General features: G+C 39.7%; 1 protein-coding gene across 8 annotated transcripts in view; it reads right to left on the reverse strand.

The window, feature by feature from the left end:
• Positions 1 to 27,556, reverse strand: part of LOC124556703 (catenin delta-2) — a 506,669-nt gene that overhangs the window by 96,206 nt on the left and 382,907 nt on the right. For all 8 annotated transcript variants that reach the window (XM_047130679.1, XM_047130681.1, XM_047130680.1 and 5 more), the window contains 2 exons: positions 17,356 to 17,580; positions 7,167 to 7,292 (listed from right to left, as the gene is read on the reverse strand). In XM_047130679.1, coding sequence (XP_046986635.1) covers positions 7,167 to 7,292; positions 17,356 to 17,580 — 351 coding nt within the window. The remainder of the gene's footprint in view (positions 1 to 7,166; positions 7,293 to 17,355; positions 17,581 to 27,556) is intronic.

Genomic DNA, 27,556 nt, shown 5'->3' on the forward strand with positions numbered 1-27,556 from the left:
ATTTCTTGTAACAATAAGGATTAAGAAAATTAACTTAAGTAACCCTCCTCTTTACTCACTTTGGGCAACATTTTTGTTAGATGATGTCACCATGCTGCTCTGGTTCAACAAAGTGATGCATATGGTGTTTGTCAAGAAAACATACAGAAGCCACTAGTGGGTGGTTTTCCCACAAAATCTTTATGAATAATAGAGTAATATAGAAATCACCTTACGTCATTTGGATGAGTGTATTGAAAAGACAAGAAACTACTGATACTAAACAAATGGAGCAATTACAAGTAATTCCTTCCTGCAAACGGAAAGAACTGTTAAAAAGAAAATGTTATTGCATTATGTGCCACAAGCACTGTAGCTAGAACTACTAAACACTGCTTGAGATAAAAAAGCAAAGCAATGGCAAAATTTTCTAAAGCTCTTCACACCTTCTCCTCTTCCCACATTAATTCCACTCCTAGGAATGTGAAAAATAATCAGAAAATGTAATTAATATAATTTGAGAAGTCTTGAATGGAATACAAATAATGGGAGCAGTAAAGATAATCATTCATCAAATAGCTAGGATGTTGACTGATTGATTAATTGAGAGGGTATATGGGACCAAGCAGTGAGATCATCAGTCCTGCAAGTCAGTCACAGAAGAAAGAGGGTCCGTTAAAAGTGGATGGATCCAGTCAGGGGAGTCAAATTATAAAATAATGAAGTTAAAACACACACACAGTAAAAGGCATAAAAAGTGAGACCAAATCTAAAAACTGCAAAAAAGGGGGTCCCTGACAGAGAAGACATGCAGAGAGGTTCCAACCACAACCACCCTGCCCCTGCTGGAAATAAAAGCCACTTTCACAGAGGAAACTAAGGACCAGTTCAACCAACCATGAATCATTTGCTAATATTAAAATTGAGGAATCAGGATGACTATACTTAGCACAAAGGGCAAAAAGAAGGGGACATTCCACAAACATGTGAGGTACCACCAGTCTGGCTCCACAACCACACTGAGTAGGTGGTTCGTTATGTAGGAGGAAACAATGCGTGAGCCCAGTGGACTCACTCTGAGAGGAGTGGAAGAAAGAGTGCCAAACTGCAGTAGACTCCTTGATTGTGCAGAATTTATTACTATGAGCAGTGGCACACCAGATGTCATTCCATTTTTGGGCAAAGAGAGATTTGACCTACCACAAATTTGCAACTCGGATCATGAAAGATAATGGGGGTAAGTATCTGCTTCTCTAGCCAAACAGTCAGCCAGTTCATTCCCTGGATGCCCACATGACTTGGGACCCAGAGAAAGACAACTGAGCAGGCAGCACGGCCAAGGGCAGATAGGAGGTCATGAATAGCAGAGACCTAATGGCGATGAGAGTAGCATTGGTCGATAGCCTACAAGCTGCTTATTGGGTTTGAGCAAATTAAAACACTGTGGTCTGAGGCCTGAGAAACAAAATGGAGGGCTATGTGAATGGCTAGAGGCATTGCTGTGAACACAATACATGATCTCAGCAATAAATGGTGTTATAAGCCAGAAGGGGACATGAAAGCGTATCCCATCTTATCAACTGTCTTAGAACCATCAGTGCAGAAGATAATGGCACCCTGGAACTCTGCAAGGATGGCATGTACGAGATGCTGTAAAACCATAGGGGTGACAGAGATCTTAGGACCACGGAACGGGTCTGCCCTAATCTGTGGTCTAGGCATCATGGGAGCAAACACACAGGGTGCATTCCTGTGAGTGGAGATAGAGATCCCAACAAGAGTGAAGTAAGACGCATGCCAACCAGCTATCCCGCCTGTGGGCAGGTGTCAAGAGGGAGACATCCCTCATTTGCAAAGGGGACAGGGTGCACAGGATGATCAGGGAATTGGCGAACAGCAATTGCATAAAAAACCAGGAGTAGAGGGGGAATCCCCACTTCTGTGAGGAGACTGTCAACGGGATTAGTGCAAAAGGCACCATCAGCCGGATGCACCCCCACAATGGGGAACAGGTTCAAGTAGTTTCAAAGCGGAAGGAGCCGCTAAGCCATAAACGTGACTACCATAATCTAGTCTTGACAAGACCAGAGCATGGTAAAGGTGGAGAAGAGTGGTACAGTCTGCACCCCCAAGATGTGTAGGCCAGGAGGCAGAGAGCATTAAGCTCCCGCATGCATGTAGTCTTTAGGTGGCGAATATGGGGCAGCCATGTCAGCTTTTTATCAAAAATAAGGCAAAAGAAATGGGACTATGCTAGAACATCGAGGCGTTGGTTGCCTAAATAACTAGTGTGTTGAGTGCTCCAAAGGCACTTAAAAAAGACTAAATTAGTTGCAAAGCTTTTGGATTATATTTTTCCTCAGACTGAAGAATGTTGTCAGAAAGGTTAGTAACTATTTAAATCATGTTTACATGACTATCAACTGCTCAAAACACCAACTCTATTGTGAGAGGTTACCTTTTCTACCAATCACATTTTACTGTTTGGATATTATGAGCATCTTCCCCTTTATTTTCTTCTCTTAATTTTTTACTAAAAAATATTCTTTGTAAAGATGATACACAGAACTCAGTGCCAAATGAAACTAGTTTTTCCTTTATGTAAGTTGGTCTTTCTTTTATTTACAAGGAAAATATTGTAACTAAATATATGTTTGGGAATATTGTTCTATCACCTGATGCACAGGCAGTTTGGAACAGCTGAGAATGAACAATCTGCATATGAAGCTACTGGATGAAATCTCTGAGTTTATTATAGAAATGTCAGAAATTGAAGGACGTATTTCAAAACAATTATCCAGTTGCATCACTGAATGACATGACAGTTTAAAAACAGAGGGAGGAAAGTCCATAAAAAGTACAAAGAAAAACATTTTAAGCAGTTATGCCTCCAAGAATAATGCGTGCATCAAAAATTTTGTTTATCGCGAACACAAGTGTTTGAGTGGTTTAAACGATTTAAAGATGGCCGCGAAGACACCAGTGATGACACTCGCACTGGCAGACCATTGTCAGCAAAAACTGATGCAAACATTGAAAAAATCGGTAAACTTGTTCGACAAGATCGCCGTTTAACAATCAGAGCAGTGTCTGAGTTAACAGGAGTTGACAAGGAAAGTGTCGAACAAGTTTACCGATTTTTTTAATGTTTGCATCAGTCTTTGCTGACAATGGTCTGCCAGTGCGAGTGTCATCACTGGTGTCTTCGCGGCCATCTTTAAATCGTTTAAACCACTCAAACACTTGTGTTCGCGATAAACAATCATCGCCGTACACTTGTTGTAACATTACAAATGTTTCACTTGCAGATTTTCCTAGTTTGAAACAAAATTTGATGTTAACACGCTGTTCTTTCTGTACACTCAACATTTTCCGACGCACAGACAAAACGTCAACTACTTAAAACAGACGCCACGGGCAGACTGAGTGCAGGAGGCAGATGAAACTCGAGCAGTAGGCGGAGCGAGAGTCACGTGACAGGCCACGCGACTTTCAGCCTTATTGCATTCGTTTTATTGTTTCACCAGTACTAGCCCGGTTTTTTTCTAGCCACACCTCGTATTGTTCAGGCAAACGAGCAAATTGAGGGTAAGAAGAAAATTGCTCAGCCTGGCAATGAAAGATTTTTTTAAGGAAAAATGCACTTAATTTGTGACACAGTTATTCAGTCAATGCACTTCCTCCAGTGTATTTTCTGTGGGTAAATTATGTGCCTGAACTGCAATTCTGACAAAGGTCTGTGCAGTACTTATCTACAACTGCTCTCGTAAGTTCTTCCCTGCACCCAAAATGTTTGCAACCCACAAATTTCTTTAAATACAGGACTAGATGGAAGTCAAAGGGCATCAGATCTGGTGAATATCATGAATGTTCCAACAATTAATATTCCAAATCCCTCATTTTCATTCTTTTACTGCGGAAAAATTTTTCTTCTGCAAATCATGTTGTTTCTCATATACTTTTTGAATCTAGTTGGGCCACAAGAAATGCACAGCATTTGCTGGTTCTTGTTGTAATCTTTAGAGACAAAAAAATGTTTTGCATTCTAGAAACCAATGACAAAAACTTTTCCAGGAATATGAAACTAACTGCCTTTTCTGGTGCACCACCAGTGGCTTACACCCACTGTTTTGATTGGGTTTTTGTTTATAGCATGAAGTGGTTGATCCACATCTTGTTCAAAGTGACAAATCAATGAACCCAACTGATTGGATTGTTTTTAAAATTGTCAAAATACAGCTCAGAAAATTTGATTTTGGTCAGTGTACAACATAGAACCCATACTGCATAAAGCTTTTTCATAAATAATTCTCCATGAAAAATGTTCTTTACTCTCTTCCAGTATGCATATGGATCAGCTCTTTTTACACACACTTCTAATGTCTACTGTCAAATACAACAATCTGGCCTTTCTCGACTACTTCATCTATGGTTGCTCTTTGGGATGTTCTTCAGCTGTATCTTAAAAAGAAATGTGAACACCTTTCAGTTCAGTCAAACATTTCTTAGCTACTGAAAATGAGGAAGACTCCTTATCAATCATCAACTTAAGACAATTTCCACTAGCAAAACTAAGATTTTAATGGCACCACAATATTTCAACTCATTTCAAAATGTACCAATACACTAAAAAACAAAATTTCATTAATGGTAATGCATGGTTTGCCTCAGACTTTACTGTGGTTTTTCATTTCTTGTATATTTTCATTGTTAAATCCAGAAAACTGATTGGTACATATGAAAAGAGCACGAGAAGGTTGGCTACATCAAAAATAGTTTATGGCAATCTGAAACCACATATGCACAGAGCGTAGACATATGGAGTTAACCATCTCTGATGACTTTCACATTAAATCATACAACTGGTTGGTGTAATTTACAGAATATTTGGTAAAAGAAGATAAGGACAATTCCAATGCCTGCTCAGAAAATTGAAGCAGCATCCAGAGTCCTAAAATTTTAGTGTCTGTACAGCTGAGCTGTGCGAGGCAAATCGTGAAGACAACAAATGGTTTTGATGGTGAAATAATTGAGGAAACAGAGATGGAGTCAACTTATAGGATATGGGGGAAGAGTACCTTGTGTACTACTATCAACTCCCTTAACCCCTCCAATACTCAATTCACAAATGGTGTATGGAAAGATCTACTGTCCATAAACAACTGGAAAAGGTTTAATTTCTGTTATTTCACTAGCACAATCATTTCTAAAAATATATGTGGAATGAAGTAATACACTGTTTGACTCTTCTTGGGGCATTCATTCATTCTTTTAACAAGTCTCCCTATGGTGTGAACTGTTCCTCTTTTAGTGTCTGACACTGGAGTACACCGAGTGTGTGTATTGTTTTCATTCTGAATAAAGGAACCTGAGATTAACATTTCAATCCACCTTTGGACCTTCTCTATACACTGTATGGATCCCATCTTGCATGGAGTACAAAATGGTGAGCAATACTCAAGAACACATGGAAAAAGGGCTTTGTCATGAACCTCACTGCAGATGAATTTATTTTTCCTTCCACTGAATGTTAGGCTGGCCATATCTCAGCCCACGTCAGATTGTTCCAGATGCACCCCTAATTATTTTACAGTTTACATATACTCCTGGATATTTCACCATTGTGACTGTTTCCAATGACTTATCACCACTTCTGAAATTTAGAAATAATAGGTCTTTTAGCCTTTTTATGTTAAATATTTTTGTGTTGAGGGTCAACGGCCAGTTCATATACTCAGTGCCAATTCTCTGCAGGTCATTCTGTATTTTGCTATATTTGTCTGACCTTCCATCTAGCCTACATATGATAAAATTGCTGCAAATAGCCTCTTGCATCTCCCAAGACCATCCACAAAGTTATACAAGGGGTGTTCATAAAGAAATGAGCCGGAGCCATAATTACAGAAACCAGTACATGTATGTCAGAAGTATTGACCCTGGCTGTTGAGACACTTGTCCCACTGTGACACAAAGTGGTGAATGACTGTCTCATAAGATTCCCGGGTGTGCAATGTTAACTACTTCCGTATGCACAACTGGACGTTGTCATCCGAGGTGAATTGATTGCCCCTTGGAGCCTTCCCTGTGAATAAATATCAATAATATTGCACAAGACTAATTTCGGACCTCTCTATCCAATGGACACATAAAATTCCATTTTAAAGCAGGGCATCGTTCAGGCAGGTGGTGAAGGCAATGTAGGATGTTTACATGAGGTGACATTCACCAATGTCTGTCTCTGGAGTACAAGAATATAGTGTCTGATTATGTGCATCTGTCTGCCTACAGCATCCTCTTGGGGACCTACAATTTCAGTAAGACAATTCACCACTTCACTGCTTCCATATTTTGTTGAAGTTTTGTGAAATACACCACCAGTATAAAAGAATTTTGTGTAACCATTTTAGAAGTTTAATTATGCACAGAACTTAAGATATGTAATAATCTGTCAAGAAAAGTTGAGAGAATGAATGACACAAAATGAAGTTCTGAAATTTCTAAACACTATATCTCTGACTTTGTCTACTGCATCGTTTCCATATTGAATAACTAATCCACTCACACACACTTTTAATATGGTTCTTCCTCATACTAATGCCTTTATGAAGGCTAAATCTTAACCCAAGATGTGGTGATTTTTTCCTCAGCTTGTTTTGTTCCAGAATGTGCTAAGGTAAGTAAACATTTTGTTAATGATAATCTAGTTTCTGAGAGGTGGAAAAGTATTCAACTTTCAATGAATATCTCATCATTCTATCTTTAGTGCCCACCTACTGGAGCATACTTCCCAATGCATCAGCACATAGAATGAGAAATAGACAAAGAGAGAGAGAGAGAGAGAGAGAGAGAGAGAGAGAGAGAGAGAGAGAGAGAGAGAGAGAGAGCAGGAAGGGGGTGCAAGGAGGAGGGGGGGAGAAGAGAAGGAAAGAATGAGAGTAATTCTCACGCCTCCAGAAAACCAATTCCACTCAGTGGTCTTTGTTATGGGTATAATATGTGCACAGGAGAGTATCTACAATGTGCTACCTACTCACACACCAGTGATACAATTTTTCATAAACAGGAACCTTTTCCACTATCTACAAGACATTGATGTCTTCCACCCTCCTTCTTCCCCTCAAATTCAATTTATCATTTTAAGATATAAAATGTGAGTTACATCCATGACATTAAAGAATGAAACATACCATATCTATCTACAGGTGCACCAGGCGAAGGCGTTATTCGGTAATGTTCCTGACGACCAGGCATTAATGCAGAGTCCAGTTCATCGTACCCCGCTTGGGAATAAGGAGCTCCTTTCCGCAAATAATCTGAAATTTTTAATGAAATATGTGGAAGTGTGAAAATTTTACAGACTTTAATAACTACTTATGTAAGTCAAAGGTACCTAAAAGACAAAGTGTCAATGCATATTGTATCAAATGTTGTTCCAAGTGTGCCAGAAGAACTTCCATCACAAATCATTTGGTGTGAGTAATTTCAATATTTTTTTTCCCTTCAAGGTGAAACTATTGCATTTTCAGTCAAAATCTTATTTTTTATACATTTTATACATTCAGTTCAGGTCTGATCAAATGCAGTCTCCATAAAGCTCTGAAGACTGACAGTTACAGTTTCAAGCTTAACAATAAAATTATGTTTTACACACTACAACACATTCTTCAAAAAAAATTTTTTTGCAGCACAAGAAGGTATATCTCCCACTGCTGATGATTTAGTACCATTCAGAGCTCTGCTGTAGAGCAGCAACAACTGTCACAATAATACATATTTTTTTAATCTGGTCACTTGTTCATTAAAAAATTTCAAATAATGTAGGCAGAAAAGGATTTTCAAAATGAAACTACAATCATAAATAGGGAAATAACTTGCAACTGCACACCAATGCCCAAGCCCAAACCCAAGCCAACACATCCTATGAAGGAAGATCAGTATTCTAGGAAATGAAAATTTTGTCAGTTCAAGCACAAAAGTCCATATAAACAAATGATATTTTCCAAACAGTTTTCAAACTAGAACATATTTCACATACAGGCTTTTTTCACAGGAATTTTTGAGTAACAAATGACAGGACACTGTTTCTTGCTTTTGCTTTGGGAAAGGTGTTATAAGAACAACAGCTAGTGCCTTGTTGGTCACTTGGAACTTAAGGTGGTCCAGAACTGTAGAGATCATCCACACACTACTACAAGTATAAGGAAATATCTCGTGCACACTTTCATTAATTGGTGGATTGGTTGGGGCCGAGGCCGATACCACTATCTGGCCAAAATGAACTCAGAAGCCAAAACTGAATTCACACAGGACCCGAAGCACTGTGCCATGTTCTCTGGTGCTCTCTTACAGTAGCATAGAGATGCATTAAGAAATGCAGTGCAATAAACGAAGATATACTGAATCTGACAGTGACCTTTGGGAATACATATTGTGAATTGCTGCATATTGTAAGCTGACAAATAGTAAACAACTGAAACATTCAAATAAACAATAAAATAAAACTATTTCATAACAATGCTAAACAATTATAGACATTTGTCTTGGACTTCATACAATGTAGAGCACAGGTCCATAACATTATTGTTTCAAATGGCCATGTCTGTCACCTCCCAGAATACTGATCTTGGCTTCACACTGTCAGGTATGCTGCATTATATACATTTCATCCAGAGTTTCTGAAGAGCAACAGAACAGTGGCGTTTAAGTGGTGTATAGTTAATAATGAACAAATGAAGTGTTATAATAATACACAGGCACACTGATTGGTACTTGAATTTTTTGTTTCCAAAACATTAACAGAGTAGTTGTCAGGAGTTCAATAGAGCACAGTTAGTTTGCACTAGTATTGCGACACCAGAAACAAAAACCTTATAAGACTGATGCCCTACATATGTTCTGAATTGAAGCACAAATGATGAAACCTGCAGTGTACTTTATGACAACCTATACCAGTGTTATCCAAGAGAATTTCAGAATTCTGCCTCTTCCTTTTCTTTTTATAATTTTTTTACTAGTTTTGCATGGTCAAGAATCGCCCCCCGTTTCGTTCCACTGTCACTGGCATCACTACCAAAGGTACCACTTTTTTCTTTTCACATGACCATATTTACGAAATGAGTTGTTTCCGCATTCCATGAAAAAAAAAAAAAAAAAAAATTAATAACCTCTGGAACTTCATAATTGACATTTTCCTACTGTGTCAATTAAGAAAAAGAATGCCTGTTCAAAAGTAATACCTACAAATTTTTTATGCGAAAACTATTCAAGCTTTTTACATAAAACAAACTTTATTAACATTCTATGTCTTTATTCTTCAAGTCTTCGTATTTATTTCTCAACACAGTCATCCTGCTGACAAACATATTTCTTCCAACGAGAGAATAGTTTGTTGATAACGTCAGTGTAGAAGGTTTGACTTTTTTGATGAAGCCACACCACCACCTTTGTGTGCACTGCTTCATCACTATCAAAGGAAAGTCTTCAAAGGTACTATTTCAGTTTTGGAAAAAGACAAAAATCGGATAGGGCCAAGTCGGGACTGTATGAGCATGATCAATGACAGTGAACCCAAGGCATCAGATTGTCGCAGCACTCGTGTGTGGTCTGGCATTGTCGTAGTGAAAGAGAGGGTGCTTCATGTGTGGACAAACTCTTCAAATTTGAAACTCAATTACAACTGTTTCTCATGTGCCAACATTGTTATGTTACGCATCACCATGTTACCCACTACAATTTGGAAAAACAGAGGATTGCAAATTTGTACAAATGAAGAATTAAGATGCAGAATGTTAATAACATGTTTTATTTAAAAGCTCTAAGAGTTTTCAAATAAAAAATTAAGAGGCATTACTTTTCAGCATACACTCTTATGTTAATACGGAGGCTCAGCATAGCATTATTAGTGCCATAATCAGTTTATATGAAAATTAAATGGAGGAAGATGATAGTTATTGGTCAATACAGGTTAATTATGTAACGATTTTACACACACCTTCTCTTCTATCATATTTACTTTCTTTCCTACACAAAGGACAGGACCATCAACAAAAATTTTTCTGTCTAACAGAAAATCGCCAGGTCACCATTCACCATTAATGAATAACTTTTTCCATTACAGACATTTTACATGTTTTATCAATATAAGCCTTTCCAGGTAGTTCTACAGAGTTCTGTTTAGCTAAACCTAGAATTAAATGTCACTGGGACTGGCACCAGTCAACCTATAGTCTGACTTAAAGTAGCTGTCACTCTGTATTTAAGCTCCAAAGTTGCAGTGTTGTTGCATTAAATACAGTCTACAGGCAGCTGCCACAGTGTATCACTCTCCACTGTGATAGAAAATCATTTTAAAGCCTCTATCTTTACCAAAAACCAAGTAAAAACATCTCAAATTCCTATACGATGGCGAGTCAAAAATCTGTAATTAATTTTAATTAGGGAAAGAGCTACATGAATTTTTTTGAAACAGATTAAATTTTCCCATTTGTAAACAGCTTCAAACTTCTCATGTCATATCTCAAAAACTAATGCTCTCACAGCCATACTTTTTCTTTGTTGATTACTAAAAAATCTTGCTTGGCTACAAATCTTTTAAAATTTTCATATTGCACTGAGTTTCCTACATATCTGCTTCTGAAAGTAGCATTTTTATGCAATTGTGTCAGTATTTAGCTTGAAATAAGTATGAAGTTTAGTCTCTATGTCCTATAAAAATGAAATAAAAATTCTGATTTACGTATAGTATCACTCTCAGTGGTATTTGTAAGCACGTCAAAAATATTTTCTTAATTTTATTTAGGATTGGTGTTATATTGGTCATTGAAACAGGAGAAATTTTCATGCCCGGAAAAGTTTCCTTCTTATCTCTGCATATCTTGGAAAATACTACACACTTGAAATGACGTCTTTGTGTCTACATAAGGAGATGAGGGGACCTGGTTGAGGGTTGGGTTGGATTGTTTGGGAAAGGAGACCAAACAGCGAGGGCATCGGTCTCATCGGATTATGGAAGGACAGGGAAGGAAGTCGGCTGTGTCCTTTCAAAGGAATCATCCTGGCATTTGCCTGGAACGATTTAGGGAAATCACGGAAAATCTAAATCAGGATGGCCGGACGCAGGATTGAACCGTCATCCTTCTGAATGCGAGTCCAGTGTGCTAGCCACTGCACCACCTCGCTCGGTGGAGCTGGTTGAATAGTATTCCTTAGTCTCCCAGCACGAAATAAAAATTCATCAAAATAAAGTCTCTCTCTCTCTCTCTCTCTCTCTCTCTCTCTCTCTCTCTCTCTCTCTCTCTCTCACACACACACACACACACACACACACACACAATTTAATGGAGATAAGACATCCATTAAAGTCCACTATACTCTACATACTAATCAGACAGTGGGAAGATGCCACTTCATTCAGAGTCATAGTCATAGTGGAGCTACCAGTGTGTCTGCTAAAAGTGACAGATATTATCAAGTCAAGGATGCATTGTTTAACACACCTTCATTGTTCCATGCTTCCTGTATCACTCCTTTCACATGATCCACTACCTTCCATCACTTTTCTGGTGTCACTTTTTCAACAACCTTCTTCAAAAGCTGTTTCACTTCAGTCAACAAAAGGTTTTTATTTTCTGCAGCAATTTGATGTCTAACCTGAGCCCAAATCAGTTCTACTGCATAGAAGTGGCAATGGTAGGGAGGCAAACTGAGCACTTTGTGTCCACGTTTTTTTGCTTTTCATCCACAATGTAATCAGGGTTCTTCGACTTGTGTTGCAACACAAGTTATAATAATTCTGCTGCTGTCAAGGTACTGTCAAATTGTATCTTACGCTTCTCTAACCAGCAAACAATCTCTTTTTTCTTCGTTTGTGGATGCCTTGTCTTATATAACCGAACGATATGGAGTGTTATCCATGACAATTATGAAGTTTTTCATTAAGTTTTGAAGCACAGTCTCTTCAAACCATTTTGCAAAAGTATTTTGGCTCTTCTCTTTGTGGTAGCCTGAGGTCTTGTTTGAAGTGAAGACCAGTAAAAAACCAGAAATGAAACCTTTTGAATTTTTGGCATGTGCTAAAATTATTCTTTTTACTCTGCCGATTGGAGCTACCATACTACTGCTGATGGTATTGTTTGTCCAGCTTTTTTTTTTTCAAACCGAGTCCTGCATTCACCCATGTTTCATCAAGCCAAAAAATATCATCAATTTTGTCCATACTAATTCTCTATGAACGTGCCATCACCATGCTGCAATATCTTGGCATTCCACTGACAACTTGTGGCCAGAAATGGATTCACAGTGGAATCCTAACTTTTTTTACTACTAGTTTACAAGTCTTATTTACTATCCTGAAATAGGTCCACTGCTACAAAGGTAGCACGTGGCTTTTTGGGCGTTGACTACTCCTTTCTCAAATATTATGCATATATCTGATGACAAATTGCACCTTTGTGAAAAGAGTTGAGATTCGTGACCCTATTTTCAAGGCGCCTCCAATTTTGGTGTGTCCAATTTTGATGACTAGCCTGAGCCTTCTTTCGTGAATTTCTCCTTGCAGATTATCACTGATCATTTGCTGATTTGCAGAGCAGCAGCAGTTCACTCCACCACTTTATACAAAGGAAAAAAGAGGTCCTTCTCCCTCCCTCCCTCCCCCCCCCCCCCCCCCCCCTCTCTCTCTCTCTCTCTCTCTCTCTCTCTCTCTCTCTCTCTCTCTCTCTCTCTCTCTCTCTCAGCACTGCCTTGTGGAAAACACGAATTCAGATGACTGACTGCATTTAATCACGACCACGTCTGACACTCTTTCAAAGTTTTCTAGGTGTGGGCAGTCTTGATCTACCCCTCTTTTGACTAGTTTCATCACTCATTGTAAGGTACACAAAGCTGGAAGACACACAAATCTCTCACTACAACAGCTTGCTGAGGACTGGCTGGCATTATGCTTTAGACAGCGCAGCACAAGTGACAACACAGTGGGGGCTGAGAATGCCAGTGGTGGCGAAAGAGGTGCAACCTGCTACCTGTCAAGTGGCAACTACTTTAAATCAGACTATTGTGACCAAGAAAACTTCAACAACAATACTAAACAACTGAAAATCTGGGATACATTAATATTGGTAATTTGCAATTTTTTTAAATGTCAACCCCTTGCCGTCCTACCTACAGCTTAAAGAGACTAACGATAGTAAGATATGTGTGTAGAAGTTTGGTTGAAATTGCTCCAGCCCTTCTAGAGCCAAGTTGACACAAACGTAAACCACCATCATACCTTCATACATATACATATTTTATGCAAGGTTCCGTTAGCCATATCAAACTGAAAATGTGTGTGGGAATTACTGAAGTTTTGAGTGAGATGAAGATACAGGGTTCATCTTTGGCACACTAGCACACAGAATGTCACAATGTATGTAATGCAAAAGAAGGTTTCCAACCTATTCTGTACATGTTTAAGTTGACTTTTTCTTTACCCAAGTGAGAACAAATACATCAGATAGAAAATCACTTAAAAATTAAACTAACTGATGCTTCTTGTGCAAATCAGAAGAATTATCTGACTCACCTATTGTTTGTCTGCTGCACAGAAACTTGGGAATGGTTTGTTATATTTTGAATTATTATGAATTTCTGAAAGCTTATAACTGTCGCAAATGATTATTTTTTTATATATATATAAGGCGTGGTAAAATGTCAATGGAACTCTGTACACGTACACACCGTCGGCAGGTATTTACATGATTCGAGTTGCAATTCTTTGTAACAAGTAGAGCGGCCACCAGCATGTATTAGTGTTATTCATGTTTAATGTTGTTAGCATGCATGGTTGGGTACGAAGGGGCACAAACAGAGACAGATGTTGAGTGATCACTATGAGACACATGGAGATGCTGGGTACCTGTGTGAGAGCATTGTCATGTGCTGACAGGGTTTTGAAGGGGCCTCATTGTGGGCCTCAATTTAGCTGAATGTTCAAATCATAGAGTATCCCGATTTGTGGGGAATTTGGATGTGATAGTGGCCCAAATGTGAGGACAGGCATCATCAAGTACCGGTTGACCACATCTGACCATCAAAACGAAGATAACCATATTGTGAACCAGGTACATCGTAGCCCCTTCAACATCTGTGCATCCCATCTGAGAATACGCAATGGACATCATGCAACATTCTATGCCATCCCGCACCAAAGGCCAGAGACTAACAGCAGCTGATCTGGGGAATTACTGTCCCAGGCACAGCATACCATTAAAACTGGCTACACCTGGAATAGTGCCACGTCCAAGAATTGTGGACTGCTGACGAATGGTGTCACACTGTGTTAAGCAAAAAGATAGGGTTCTGCACTACTGTGGGTGAACATTGTTGGGGAGTATGGTGGTGACAGCAGGAGAGGTTCTTTCCTTCCAAAGCTTTGGACAACATAGCTATGTTACTCCAGGCATTATAGTGTGGGGACCCATCAGGTATTACTTTAGGTCACATCTGTTAGTGATCTAGAGAACTCTGACAGCACAATGGTATGACATAAACAACTTGTGCTCTCATGTGTTACCTCTTATGTCACAGTATTGTGGCCCCAGTTTACAGACAACGCTTTTCCACACAGGGCACACATATCTAAAAACAGTATACATGATGTTGAGGTACTCAGTGGCCAGCAAAGTCCCCAGATCTGCCCTGGATAGAATGTGTGGGACGAGCTTGAATGTCAACTCTGTTCAAATGCCAATATCCAGGACCTGTTACAACAGTTGTCAGCCTATTTGCTTCGGGAGAAGCATTTTATGATACCCTCCTCAAACAAATCAGTGGATGCGTCCAGGCCAGATGGGCGTAACATCTCACTGATGAGTGGGCTCATTCTGCCATTTTTCTTTTTATAAATTCTACTCAATCTTGCAATTTAACAGTAGTGGGAAACTGGTGTTGCAACATGTTAATGAAGTCACTACATTCTCTAGATGATTATCTAGTGTTGATTCCCCGAGTGCCCATGTTAATACAACTTAGAAAATAATAAATGACTGTTCTTTAGCAATATGTGTGAGCAAGACTGTGATCACTAACATATTAACTGTTTATAGCTGTGATCCCTAGAATTTTGTTATTAATGACAGATACGAAAGAATGCATAGCAACTTTTGTGGATTGTCATGTGCCTATGGAAGAAACTCTTCCATTAGTTAAGGAAGAGTTCTGTCCAGAACTGGAACTGATAGTAGGTGCCATTCTGAATAACTTCTGCAAACTCTACATTGGCAATATGAATACCAAGACTGGAAGACCGCACTCAACAGCTGAAAGAAACCATTGACATGAGGGGAATAATGACCATGCCATCAGATTTATCAGCTTTGCAATCAAAAGAGATATTTAATGGCAGCGATAACTTCAAACATAAGAAAATACACAAAGGGATAAAAGTGTCACTGGCTGGTACGACAGAATCAAACAACCGAGCTGCAATGCTTTAAATACAAAGAAAATTCACAGAATTCATTCAAACAATGATATGAGACATCATCACTCAGCAAAATGTGTTCTAGTTACAACACATTAGCTGTGAAACTATATACACTCTGTCAGCTTTAATGTCCTTATAATCCTTGGCCATAATTCAACACTGGAAATTATAATATCAACAGGACACCATGAAACTGTTGAAAAACATCATGGCAGAGCTATCTCCACATTTAATGGTAGGAAATAATCATTCTAACACACAAGCCCCTTTGGGTATCTCCCATACACTGGAAATAAAGGTGAAGAGTGACACACATTATTAATTTCTACCTACTGCCAGCTCATTATGCACAGTTCTGGTATAATTTGCACCATCCTTACATACACTTGGCAGTGACTAAGAGGATTGGTAGTTGTCTTCTGAAAAGAAGTTCATTCTGCACATCTCACATCCAACTGCGACTGAATTAACATGTCATTCGCTAGGTTTTTTTGTGCAATCCTCTTCAACATTCTGAGACTTTTTTTTTTTTTTTTTTTTTTTTTTTTTTTGCATTTGTTTGTTGTTTATCATTGTGTTTGGTCATTGCAGACGTCACATGACATCCATTCAAGTTCGTCTGTTGATCCTTCCACTCAGTTTTTTTTTTATTACAGAGGCCAACCGGCTCTCTGACCGAACACGCTGAGCTACCATGCCGGCGGACCTAAACTGCTGTGGTCTGGTTTTTGCTCTCTATTAGTATGAAAGTGACCAGGTTTTGTCACAGATCTTCCATGCTGCACTGATATTGTACAGTAAATCTCAACATGAATAATGCACCAGCGTAATATTAAACACTTTCTTTAAGTGCACAATTTAAATTTGCCCTAGCCAAATGGAACAAGAGCCTTCCACACTGCTTCATGTGAGCCTGACCAAATGCACAAACGAATAAACAATTTCCACTGCATAGCGGACCAGCACCTGTATATGGGGTTGCTGACTGACGTCTGCTTACAGCATATTGAATCAATGTATATTATTACACTGCAGGAACCTAATATGCACAGTGTTTCTTTATTGAGACTACAACTTCCTGAAACATCTAAACAGAATATTGCACCTTTGCCAGTACTACTTCAAATTAAAATATTTTCCAGTCAGGAATCCTTGATATAGTCCAGATTCAGCTCCACTCTGTCTCACATTGGCAATTGTTTATCAGTTACTTCTATCATATAAATGTGATGCCAGCAGAGTAACATCAAATTTATGTCCTCAAAATACACAAGGATCTCCAATGATCTGCTGATGGAAAGTGCTCCAGTATGAACACAGCTACTAATAGCAAGCGACTGCGGTGCCAAATCTGAAGTACTTATCAGGATGCAAAATCACAAGGACCATGTGCACTGCCCAAACAAAACTGGATGCAACATGTTCCACATAGTGTATGGCACCTCTGGAGGCAGGCAACCTGCCAGAGACTAGTACACATTACTTTTAGTAACTGATTGTTCTGGAAAATTGGAGTTCTCATTAATTAAGAAAAACTGTACATATTTGGTTACTGACAACAACAACCATAAAGTAAAGCACTCATTGTCTGTCATACAACACACTGATGCTATTTATTATTTCAGATATATTAAGTACTAAATCCAGAGCCATTATACTGTCCAGGTGCTTCGGCACATCACAAAAACAAGGACCCACAAGGACAACAGGCAACAGAAAATCTAAGGCAGAGGTTACATACATATAAGAAGGGGTGGTGGAAAGTGAAATTTGTGGTTTCATTTATAACAATGAACTTAACTTTAAAATTACAACTTTCACATTAAAACTTTTGTTTCAAAACTGAAAATACATTCCTACACTATTCATTGCACGACTAAGGATGAAATTCTTAAAAACATATTACAAATTACCATGCTGAAGAGACTGCTGCAAAGGTGGCGATTCACTTCTTTCACTTGGACTGGGTGGTGTTGTTGGCCGTTCAACGTAACCTGGCTGTTCCACATAGTTGGAAGCATCACCATACGGTGCAAAGCCACCTGGATATGCTGGGTTTTGGTATGGGTATTCAGGCTGTGGAGGATACTGCTCGTAATCCTGGTAACTCGGATGATAAGCATCTGGATACCTCCGTGCTGTGAAAAAAAAGGTTAGAACAAAAATGACTAGATTATATTACAATTGTTACATCATAAGAACTAATAAATGTCTTCACGTTGTTATCGTTATCATCATCATCATCATCATCTACATGGCACACTGAGTGGAAAGGAAGGTAGTGCAACAGAATGAAGTGTCCATTAGACCATCAGTGAGGCAGGACCTTCCACTGCTGCTGCTGCTGCTGCTGCTGCAGACAAAGGCAAGTACACCATTTGTTTGCAAATTATATTTACAAGCTCCAAACAGGAGAAACTTATTTTCAGTTTCTGTGAGGATACTCGTTTAGCTTTTTTAATTTCTTGTGTGTTTATGGGCTTACTAGGCACAGGTTAGCATTCTAATAACTACACTCCTGGAAATGGAAAAAAGAACACATTGACACCGGTGTGTCAGACCCACCATACTTGCTCCGGACACTGTGAGAGGGCTGTACAAGCAATGATCACACGCACGGCACAGCGGACACACCAGGAACCGCGGTGTTGGCCGTCGAATGGCGCTAGCTGCGCAGCATTTGTGCACCGCCGCCGTCAGTGTCAGCCAGTTTGCCGTGGCATACGGAGCTCCATCGCAGTCTTTAACACTGGTAGCATGCCGCGACAGCGTGGACGTGAACCGTATGTTCAGTTGACGGACTTTGAGCGAGGGCGTATAGTGGGCATGCGGGAGGCCGGGTGGACGTACCGCCGAATTGCTCAACACGTGGGGCGTGAGGTCTCCACAGTACATCGATGTTGTCGCCAGTGGTCGGCGGAAGGTGCACGTGCCCGTCGACCTGGGACCGGACCGCAGCGACGCACGGATGCACGCCAAGACCGTAGGATCCTACGCGGTGCCGTAGGGGACCACACCGCCACTTCCCAGCAAATTAGGGACACCGTTGCTCCTGGGGTATCGGCGAGGGCCATCCGCAACCATCTCCATGAAGCTGGGCTACGGTCCCGCACACCGTTAGGCTGTCTTCCGCTCACGCCCCAACATCGTGCAGCCCGCCTCCAGTGGTGTCGCGACAGGCGTGAATGGAGGGACGAATGGAGACGTGTCGTCTTCAGCGATGAGAGTCGCTTCTGACTTGGTGCCAATGATGGTCGTATGCGTGTTTGGGGCCGTGCAGGTGAGCGCCACAATCAGGACTGCATACGACCGAGGCACACAGGGCCAACACCCGGCATCATGGTGTGGGGAGCGATCTCCTACACTGGCCGTACACCACTGGTGATCGTCGAAGGGACACTGAATAGTGCACGGTACATCCAAACCGTCATCGAACCCATCGTTCTACCATTCCTAGACCGGCAAGGGAACTTGCTGTTCCAACAGGACAATGCACGTCCGCATGTATCCCGTGCCACCCAACGTGCTCTAGAAGGTGTAAGTCAACTACCCTGGCCAGCAAGATCTCCAGATCTGTCCCCCATTGAGCATGTTTGGGACTGGATGAAGCGTCGTCTCACGCGGTCTGCACGTCCAGCACGAACGCTGGTCCAACTGAGGCGCCAGGTGGAAATGGCATGGCAAGCCGTTCCACAGGACTACATCCAGCATCTCTACGATCGTCTCCATGGGAGAATAGCAGCCTGCATTGCTGCGAAAGGTGGATATACACTGTACTAGTGCCGACATTGTGCATGCTCTGTTGCCTGTGTCTATGTGCCTGTGGTTCTGTCAGTGTGATCATGTGATGTATCTGACCCCAGGAATGTGTCAATAAAGTTTCCCCTTCCTGGGACAATGAATTCACGGTGTTCTTATTTCAATTTCCGGGAGTGTATGTAGTGTACACTTTTGCCATCTTTGGTATGGATAGGGTTCGTGATTGCTGTGTTCAGATGCAAGCTGAGTTAGTGACCCTTTGTGGACAGCTCCAGGCAGTGTTGGCTTTGGTCACAAAGCTTGAGGCTATTGCCAGTGAGCATAACTGTGGGGAGCTGGGTGTGAGGATCTGTGAGATGTACAGCATGTCCCAAATGTCCCTAATCGGTCCAGTAATGTGACAGCAATGGGTACTGCCCACACTGAAGTTGATCCCTCACTTGTGGTCGAGTGGGAGGTTGCTCCAAGGTGTGGTAGGCAGTGAAAAATTTTTGCAGGAGGCCAACCGGAGGGCCTTCCCAGGTCGTCTGATGAGCAGGTTTCGGGTGCTATCTGTGGCTGATGAAGTCCCTGAGCCAGATGCAGTCACTTGCCCTGTTCCAGAGGAAGTAATGCAGTGTGCAAGATCTGGGCATTCACAGAGGGTAGGATAACTGGTAGTTGGGAGCTCCAAACTTAGACATGCAATGGAGACCATTAAGGGTATAGCTGCCATGGAGTAGAAGGAATCTAGCGGGCATGCTGTGTGGATACCGGGAGGAGTCATTCCAGATGTGGAAAGGCTGCTTCTGGATGCCATGAAGAACACAGGGTGCAGTCAACTGCAGGTGGTGGCTCATCTCAGAACTAATTATGTGTGTTGCTTTGGATGGGAAGAGATTCTCTCTGGTTTCGTGCAGCTAGCTGAGATGGTAAAGACTGTTAGTCTTGCTCGAGATATGAAGGTGTAGATCATCATCTGTAGCACTGTCGACAGAACAACATTTGTAGCCTCAATGACAGAACTGACGTGGTCCTTTGGAACAGAGCCAAGTACAAGGTCCAAATCAGAGGCTCATATGGTTCTGTCACAGTGTAGGATGCAGATTCCTCAACTTGCGCCATAGGGTAGTGGGTCTCCAGGTTCTGCTTAATAGGTTAGGTGCACACTACACAAAGGAATTGGCTACAAGGGTAGAAGGGGCTGTGTGGAGGGAGCTAGGTGATTTTTTAGGTTACAGGGTGTTGGGAAACTACAGAAAGGCTGAAACTTCCTGGCAGATTAAAACTGTGTGCCCGACCGAGACTCGAACTCGAGACCTTTGCCTTTCGCGGGCAAGTGCTCTACCAACTGAGCTACCGAAGCACGACTCACGCCCGGTACACTCAGCTTTACTTCTGCCAGTACCTCGTCTCCTACCTTCCAAACTTTACAGAAGCTCTCCTGCGAGCTTCTGTAAAGTTTGGAAGGTAGGAGACGAGGTACTGGCAGAAGTAAAGCTGTGAGTACCGGGCGTGAGTCGTGCTTCGGTAGCTCAGTTGGTAGAGCACTTGCCCGCGAAAGGCAAAGGTCTCGAGTTCGAGTCTCGGTCGGGCACACAGTTTTAATCTGCCAGGAAGTTTCATATCAGCGCACACTCCGCTGCAGAGTGAAAATCTCATTCTACAGAAAGGCTGTCAGTCTAAAAGGGGTGCAGGACAAACACAGGAAGGTAGACTTAGCAAAAATCAGTATTGCAGTTGCAAAGTGTCATAGCTGTGCTCGAAAACAACCAGAGCTTCAAGTGCTAACAAAAAGCACTGAAGTTCAAATCGTTATAGGTACAGAAAGCCAGCTAAAGCCAAAAATAAGTTCAGCTGTAATTTTCATGAAGGACCTGTATTCATAAAGGACAGATGAAATATAGTTGGTGCTGGAGTGTTTACTGCTGTCAAAAGTAGTTATCTTGTTGTAAAACTGAAGCAGATAGTTCCTGTGAGTTAGTGTGGGTAGAGGTTATAGTTGACAACCAGAGTAAATTAATAATTAATTCCTTTTATCAACCTGCAACCCCCCCCCCCCCCCCCCCCCAAACTCAAATGACTTAATTGCTGAACTGTTCAAACAAAAGGATTGTGAAAACATACTTGACCTGTTTGCAACCAATAATCCTGAGCAAATAGGGAGCATCATGACGGATATGGGGATTAGTGATCACAAGGTGCTTGTAGCAAGACTAAATACTGTAACATCAAAACCCATAAAAAATAAATGCAAAATACACCTATTTAAAAAATGCAGATAAAATATTCACTTGACACCTTCCTAAGAGTGTCTCTCCACTCCTTGCAATCTGACATAGTAATTGTAGACCAGACATAGTTTAACTTCAAAGAAATAGTATTGATGGCAATTGAGAGATATAAACCAAATAAACTAATCATAGATGGTACTGATCTCCCATGTTACACAAAACATGGTCACAATGTTGTTGCAGAAGTAATGAAAAAAAGTATGCCAAATTTCAAAGAATGCAGAAATCCCAAGATTGGTACAGTTTTACAGAAGCTCAAAATTTAGGACGAACTTCAACGCGAGGTGCCTTTAACAGTTTCTACAATGAAACACTGTCACGACTCTGGCAGAATATTGAAAGATATTCTGGTTATATGTAAAGTACACCAGCAAAAAGACACAATCAATACCTTCACTCTCCAATAAAAATGGTGATGGTATGAATGGCAGTACCACTAAAGCAGAGCCACTAAATACAGTTTCCCAAAATCCTTTCACCAAAGAAGATGAAGTAAATATTCCAGAATTTGAATCAAGAACAACTGCCAATATGAGAAACTTAGAAGTAGATATCCTTGGTGTAGTGAAGCAGATTAAATAACTTAATGAATGCAAGGCCTTTGGTCCAGATGTTCCAGCCACATTCCATATTTTTAGATTTCCAGAAAGCTTTTGACGCCATTCCTAACCAGCGACTTCTAATCAAATTGCGTGCCTATGGAGTACAATCTCAGTTGTGCAACTGGATTCAAAATTTACTGTCAGAAAAGTCACAGTTAATAGTAATTGGCAGAAAGTCATAGAGTAAAACAGAGATAATATCTGGAGTTCCCCAAGGAATAAATGATTTAGGAGACAATCTGAAAAGCCCTCTATATTGTTTGCAGATAATACTGTCAATTACTACTTTATAAACTCCATCAGAGGGTCAAAACAAATTGCAAAATGATTTAGACATGATATCTGTATGGTGCGAAGAATGGCAATTGACTCTAAATAGTGAAAAGTGTGAAGCGATCCACATAATTACAAAAAGGAATCCGCTAAATTTCAGTCAGAGGATGAAAAACACGAATTTATGGCTGTAAATTCAACTAAATACTCAGATATTACAATTACCAATAACTTAAATTCGAATGATCACAGAGATAACGTTGTGAGGAAAGCAAACCAAAGACTGCATATTATTGGCAAACACTTAGAAAATGCAACAGGTCTACCAAAGAGACTGTTTACGCTACATTTGTCCGCCCTCTTCTGGAGTATTGTTTTGCAGTGTGGAATCAGCCTCAGACAGAATTGATGGAGGGCATAGAAAAAGTTCAAAGAAGGGCAGCTCATTTTGTATTATCGTTCGATAGGGGAGAGAGTGCAACAGGTGTGATACGCAAATTGGGGTGACAATCATTAAAACAAAGATGTCTTTCATTGTGGCAGAATATTCTCAATGAATTTCAATCACCAACTTTTTCCTCAGAGTGTGAAAATACTTCGTGATGCCCCCTACATAGTAAGGAAACATCTTACAGAAAGATTTTAGTGTTCATTTTTCCTATGCACTGTTCGAGAGTGGAGTGGTAGAGAAGTAGTTTGAAGGTGGTTTGATGAACCCTCTGCCAGAATTTAATTGTGAGCTGCAGAGTAATCATGTACATGAAGATGAAGGGACTATATGTAGCACTGCTGTCATCTCATGCACTTGGTCACATTATTGCATCCAACACTCACTAAACAAAAACAAATGAGTGTTATATTCCAAATGCTATACTGATACAATACATTGGCTGAGGCTGATGTAATTACAGAGATATTGATTCAACAGCACACTGTAACAGAACATAATCTCATTGCATTTAAACCATCTAACAAAATTATGTAACATATGACAGTGATGCATTTAAATGAAATAATGATTTATATTTATGGAACCACTTTACTAGGAAATATACAACTGACTTTCCCAGCATCACAGACTGAAGTAATAGTGTCACTACATTGTGATCACAAATCACAGAAGCAACGATTATGTCCATGCTACTGTCTGCGTGGCAGCTTCAGCACAAGTTCACCATTTATAGGTTTGACTGTTGCAGAAAACATATATAACAGATGCCAAAACATACTAATGCTTATTCGGCGATGCGCCTCATAAACAAATAAAATCTGAGAGAAACAGTATCATGTGTGCTCTAACACAGGCTTGGAGGTCTGTGTGATTTATCAGACACACACACACACACACACACACACACACACACACACACACACACACTTGCCTAAGTGAGCTTTCAAACACACCTTCAAGTCGCACTAACAGCAGAGGTTGCTGATGAAAGCTTAAAGCACTTTAAATGACAACACCATTGCTGGATTCCACATAATACAGCAACAACACTCACTCCAAAAAAGCAGCTATCCCCACAATATTAGTTAATGTGCATACAAGGGTGGCTTTTTATGTTTTTACAAACACAATGAAAGAAAAATTTTTTGTGGTACAAACCACTTTATTGTTACTCAAAGTCTTCACCTTTAAAATTTATGCACCTTAAAAATATAGTTTTTAATGATTCTGTAGATTCTGATAAATGTCCATGCAGTTTTTGTTTTGATGTATGGGAAGAGAAATAAGATGTTGGGTGATGAATCGGTGAATGCCAGCAATGAGACATTCATTCCACATTTTTTCCCATCAAATAATCAACTGTTTGACATGGAGAGGAATTATGTGAAATTTTCACTTGTTTCTCCCAATTTCATCAATCAATTGTGGCAAACAAAGTGTACAATATTCTGCATTAACTGTTCTTCAATCCTCTAAGGCAGCACCTCTAAAACTGTCCCACAGAACCCTGAGAAGCTGTGGATATCACACTTGAAGGTTCAGAGACACTTATGTGCCTTTTTTTCATAATATTCGAGAAAGTGACTTAAAATTTTTTGATGTTAACATCTACCTCTCACTTCCAATTACGGATTTGAACAGTCAGCACAAATGCGACGACGGCAGAGAGTAAGGCAGACCAGATGGCAACCTCGGAGATGGAAAAAATCACAATGAGGGAAAGACTGCACAGGGCTCGACTGTAATGGGCTGTGCAAAACGCAAGTGTCATCCACACTCACAGCAGTCTCTATCGCTTTATCGTCAATAATCAGAAAGGTGAACCATATTATGCTTTGTAACTTCAGTCTATATATTTGAAGAAGAATATCTGCAGGTTTGTTTGTTACAGAAAAATACAGTTTTCCTTCTAACTTGATAAAATTTTGCACACTTTACCAGAAGAAAAGAGGAGGAGGAGGAGGAGGAGGAGATGATGATGATGATCACTGTCTACATAATACTTTGAACCCCCAGCCCCTCCCCTCCATCTTTCCACCTTTTTAAGAAAATTATATAAAAGGTACAGTCTGTTTGCATTAATATTTTTTGAGGTTTATATTCTGCTGTTAATAATACTTTCAATGTAAGTAACCATTTAAACTTTATTCAGGCTAAAAATAAAAACTTATTTTTTTGTCATAAAACCATTTTTGACATTTTGTTGCAGGATGGAAGGATGGAGACGTGGCTTTAAAAAACCAGTAACACATTCTACTATAGAACTTTACCCATCTGCTTCAGACTCAACAATCAGCTCTTTTCCTAAAGACTATTATGGTAGTAATGAGAATTATTTCAGTAAAATCATCTGAAAAAAGTAAGGTCAACTGATTCTTCTACAAGTATACCCAGAGCAGTTACTGAAAAACTTAAGAAGTATGATGAAAGTTACATATTTTTAGGATTCATTAAAAATAATGATAGTTTCAGAGGGAGCATTAGGCAACAGTTGACTAGAACGGGGGAAGGAATACAGTACAAGACGAATGAGTAACTTTAAGAGATGAAACAGTGAAGACAGCAGAGGATCAAATAGGTAAAAAGACAAGACCTAGTAGAAACCCTGGGATAACACAGGGGATATTTAATTTAATTGATGAAAGGTAAACATATAAAAATGCAGCAAATGAAGTGAGTGAAAGGGAATACAAATGCCTAAAAAATGACACTGACAAGAAGTGCAAACTGGCTAAGCAGGGATGGCTAGAGGGCAAATGTAAGGATTTAGAAGCACATTTCGCTAAGGGAAAGATAGATACTGCCTACAGGAAAATTAAAGAAGCCTTTGGAGAAAAAAGAAGCAGCTGTATGAATAGCAAGAGCTCAGATGGAAAATCAGTCCTAAGCAAAGAAGGGAAAGCTGAAAGGTGGAAGGAGTATACAGATGGTTTATACTGGGGAGACAAATTTGAAGGCAATGTTAATAGAAATGGAAGAACACGTAGACGAAGATGAGACAAGAGATGTGATACTGAGAGAACAATTCGACAGAGCACTGAAAGACCTAAGTGGAAACAAGGCCCCAGGAGTAGACGACATTCTGTCAGAACTACTGATAGCCTTGGGAGAGCCAGCCATGATAAAATTCTTCCATCTTAAGTGCAAGATGTATCAGACAGGTGAAATACCGTCAGACTTCAAGAAAACTGTGATAATTCCAATTTCCAAGAAAGCAGATGCCGACAGGTGCAAATATTACCAAACTATCAGTTTAATAAATTATGGTTGCAAAACCAACATAAATTCTTTACAGAATGGTCAAAAGTAGATAGGATATAGAAAATAATCCACTTATGGATGCTGCATTAAACACACAACACTGAAACAAACCTGGGTTCCACAACAAAAGGGGACATTAAAAAGGGTTCTACTTATCAAAAAGATTTTTAAAAAAACACTATTTTAAACCAATGACTGTGTGGTGTTTGGTATAATCAAAGTAACAAGCAACCATTTTCTCGGAAGTGGGTGACAAACGAACTGATTTTGTCGATTTTCGTTCATATCAGAACACCAAAATGACTAACTGCTGCTCAGTTTCCAGCTCATACAAATATATCCAAGTTTAATCTCCTGTTACAATGTTATACACATATGGATTGTGTTTCTATCGTCAAATGTTTTAAACTTCAATCAAACTGTGTGGTGTTCATTGGGGAACAGATCCTTTTCACATCTAAGCGTTCACACAAAACTGTATTGGTGTTTCTGATACGCTTAAGAAAGCCTGTATCTCATGGTACACCTGTGCCAATTCCCTTCAATCGTGTAGCACACAGCATCAATGTTATTTGCAACAATAACAGATTTCTGTCAACTTTCACGAAATTTACTGCTGAGCTGAAGGAAACATAATCGAAATGAAATTCTGCCTAGAAATTGTGAACAGTCTTTTCTGAAAGTAATTGGCTGCTAAAAGTTGAGTGAAGCAATTTGAAACATTTTTGTTGACTCAGGCCTTTATGAATGTGGTAAGAAAATTTTATATATATATATATATATATATATATATATATATATATATATATATATATATATATATATATATATATATAAAGTTCACATCAAACTTCTATTTTTTTTACAATGTTTCTTTTAACACTCATTGTAAACAAACTACTTATTCACATTCCGAACTTCCATTGTTTTAACAATAACAAATTTTAAAACAATTGTAATGTCACATCTCAATAGCATCATCTAATCCAGACCTGTTCAGGAGGCGGTTAAATGAGCACGAATTCTAACTCTCGCTCACTGCCTGGGTAGTGAGTGCTCGTGGTAAAATGTGACGATTGGTCGCCATTATGGAGAAGTGCAAACTGTGTTCTGTCTTCAGAGGAATGACCATGTGTTAAGCTCACTGCAGCCTTAAACGCATGCGTATATAATTATCAGTGCAGTGCTTAAAGTGGAGAGTAGCCCTTATTAAAACACATGATAAGCAGCATTATGACCAGTTCCGGAACTTCAAAGTGAAGGTCAGACACATCAAAATAAATTTACAACCACTCAGTGCAGGATGCAACCCTATAGTTAGAACTTACAAACTTACACTGTGACAAGTAAAATGTGTGATAATTTTGCAATAACATAAGGCTTGTAAGCTCACATAAAAATTTCCCTCTATTATTTTGATGTTTGGACCTATATACATGTGCAAGAACCTTTTGACTTCAATGATGAAAAAATTTACCTACAGAAGCTCTTTCAT

Source organism: Schistocerca americana, chromosome X, assembly GCF_021461395.2.
Source record: "Schistocerca americana isolate TAMUIC-IGC-003095 chromosome X, iqSchAmer2.1, whole genome shotgun sequence".
Taxonomy (NCBI): Eukaryota; Metazoa; Arthropoda; class Insecta; order Orthoptera; family Acrididae; genus Schistocerca; species Schistocerca americana.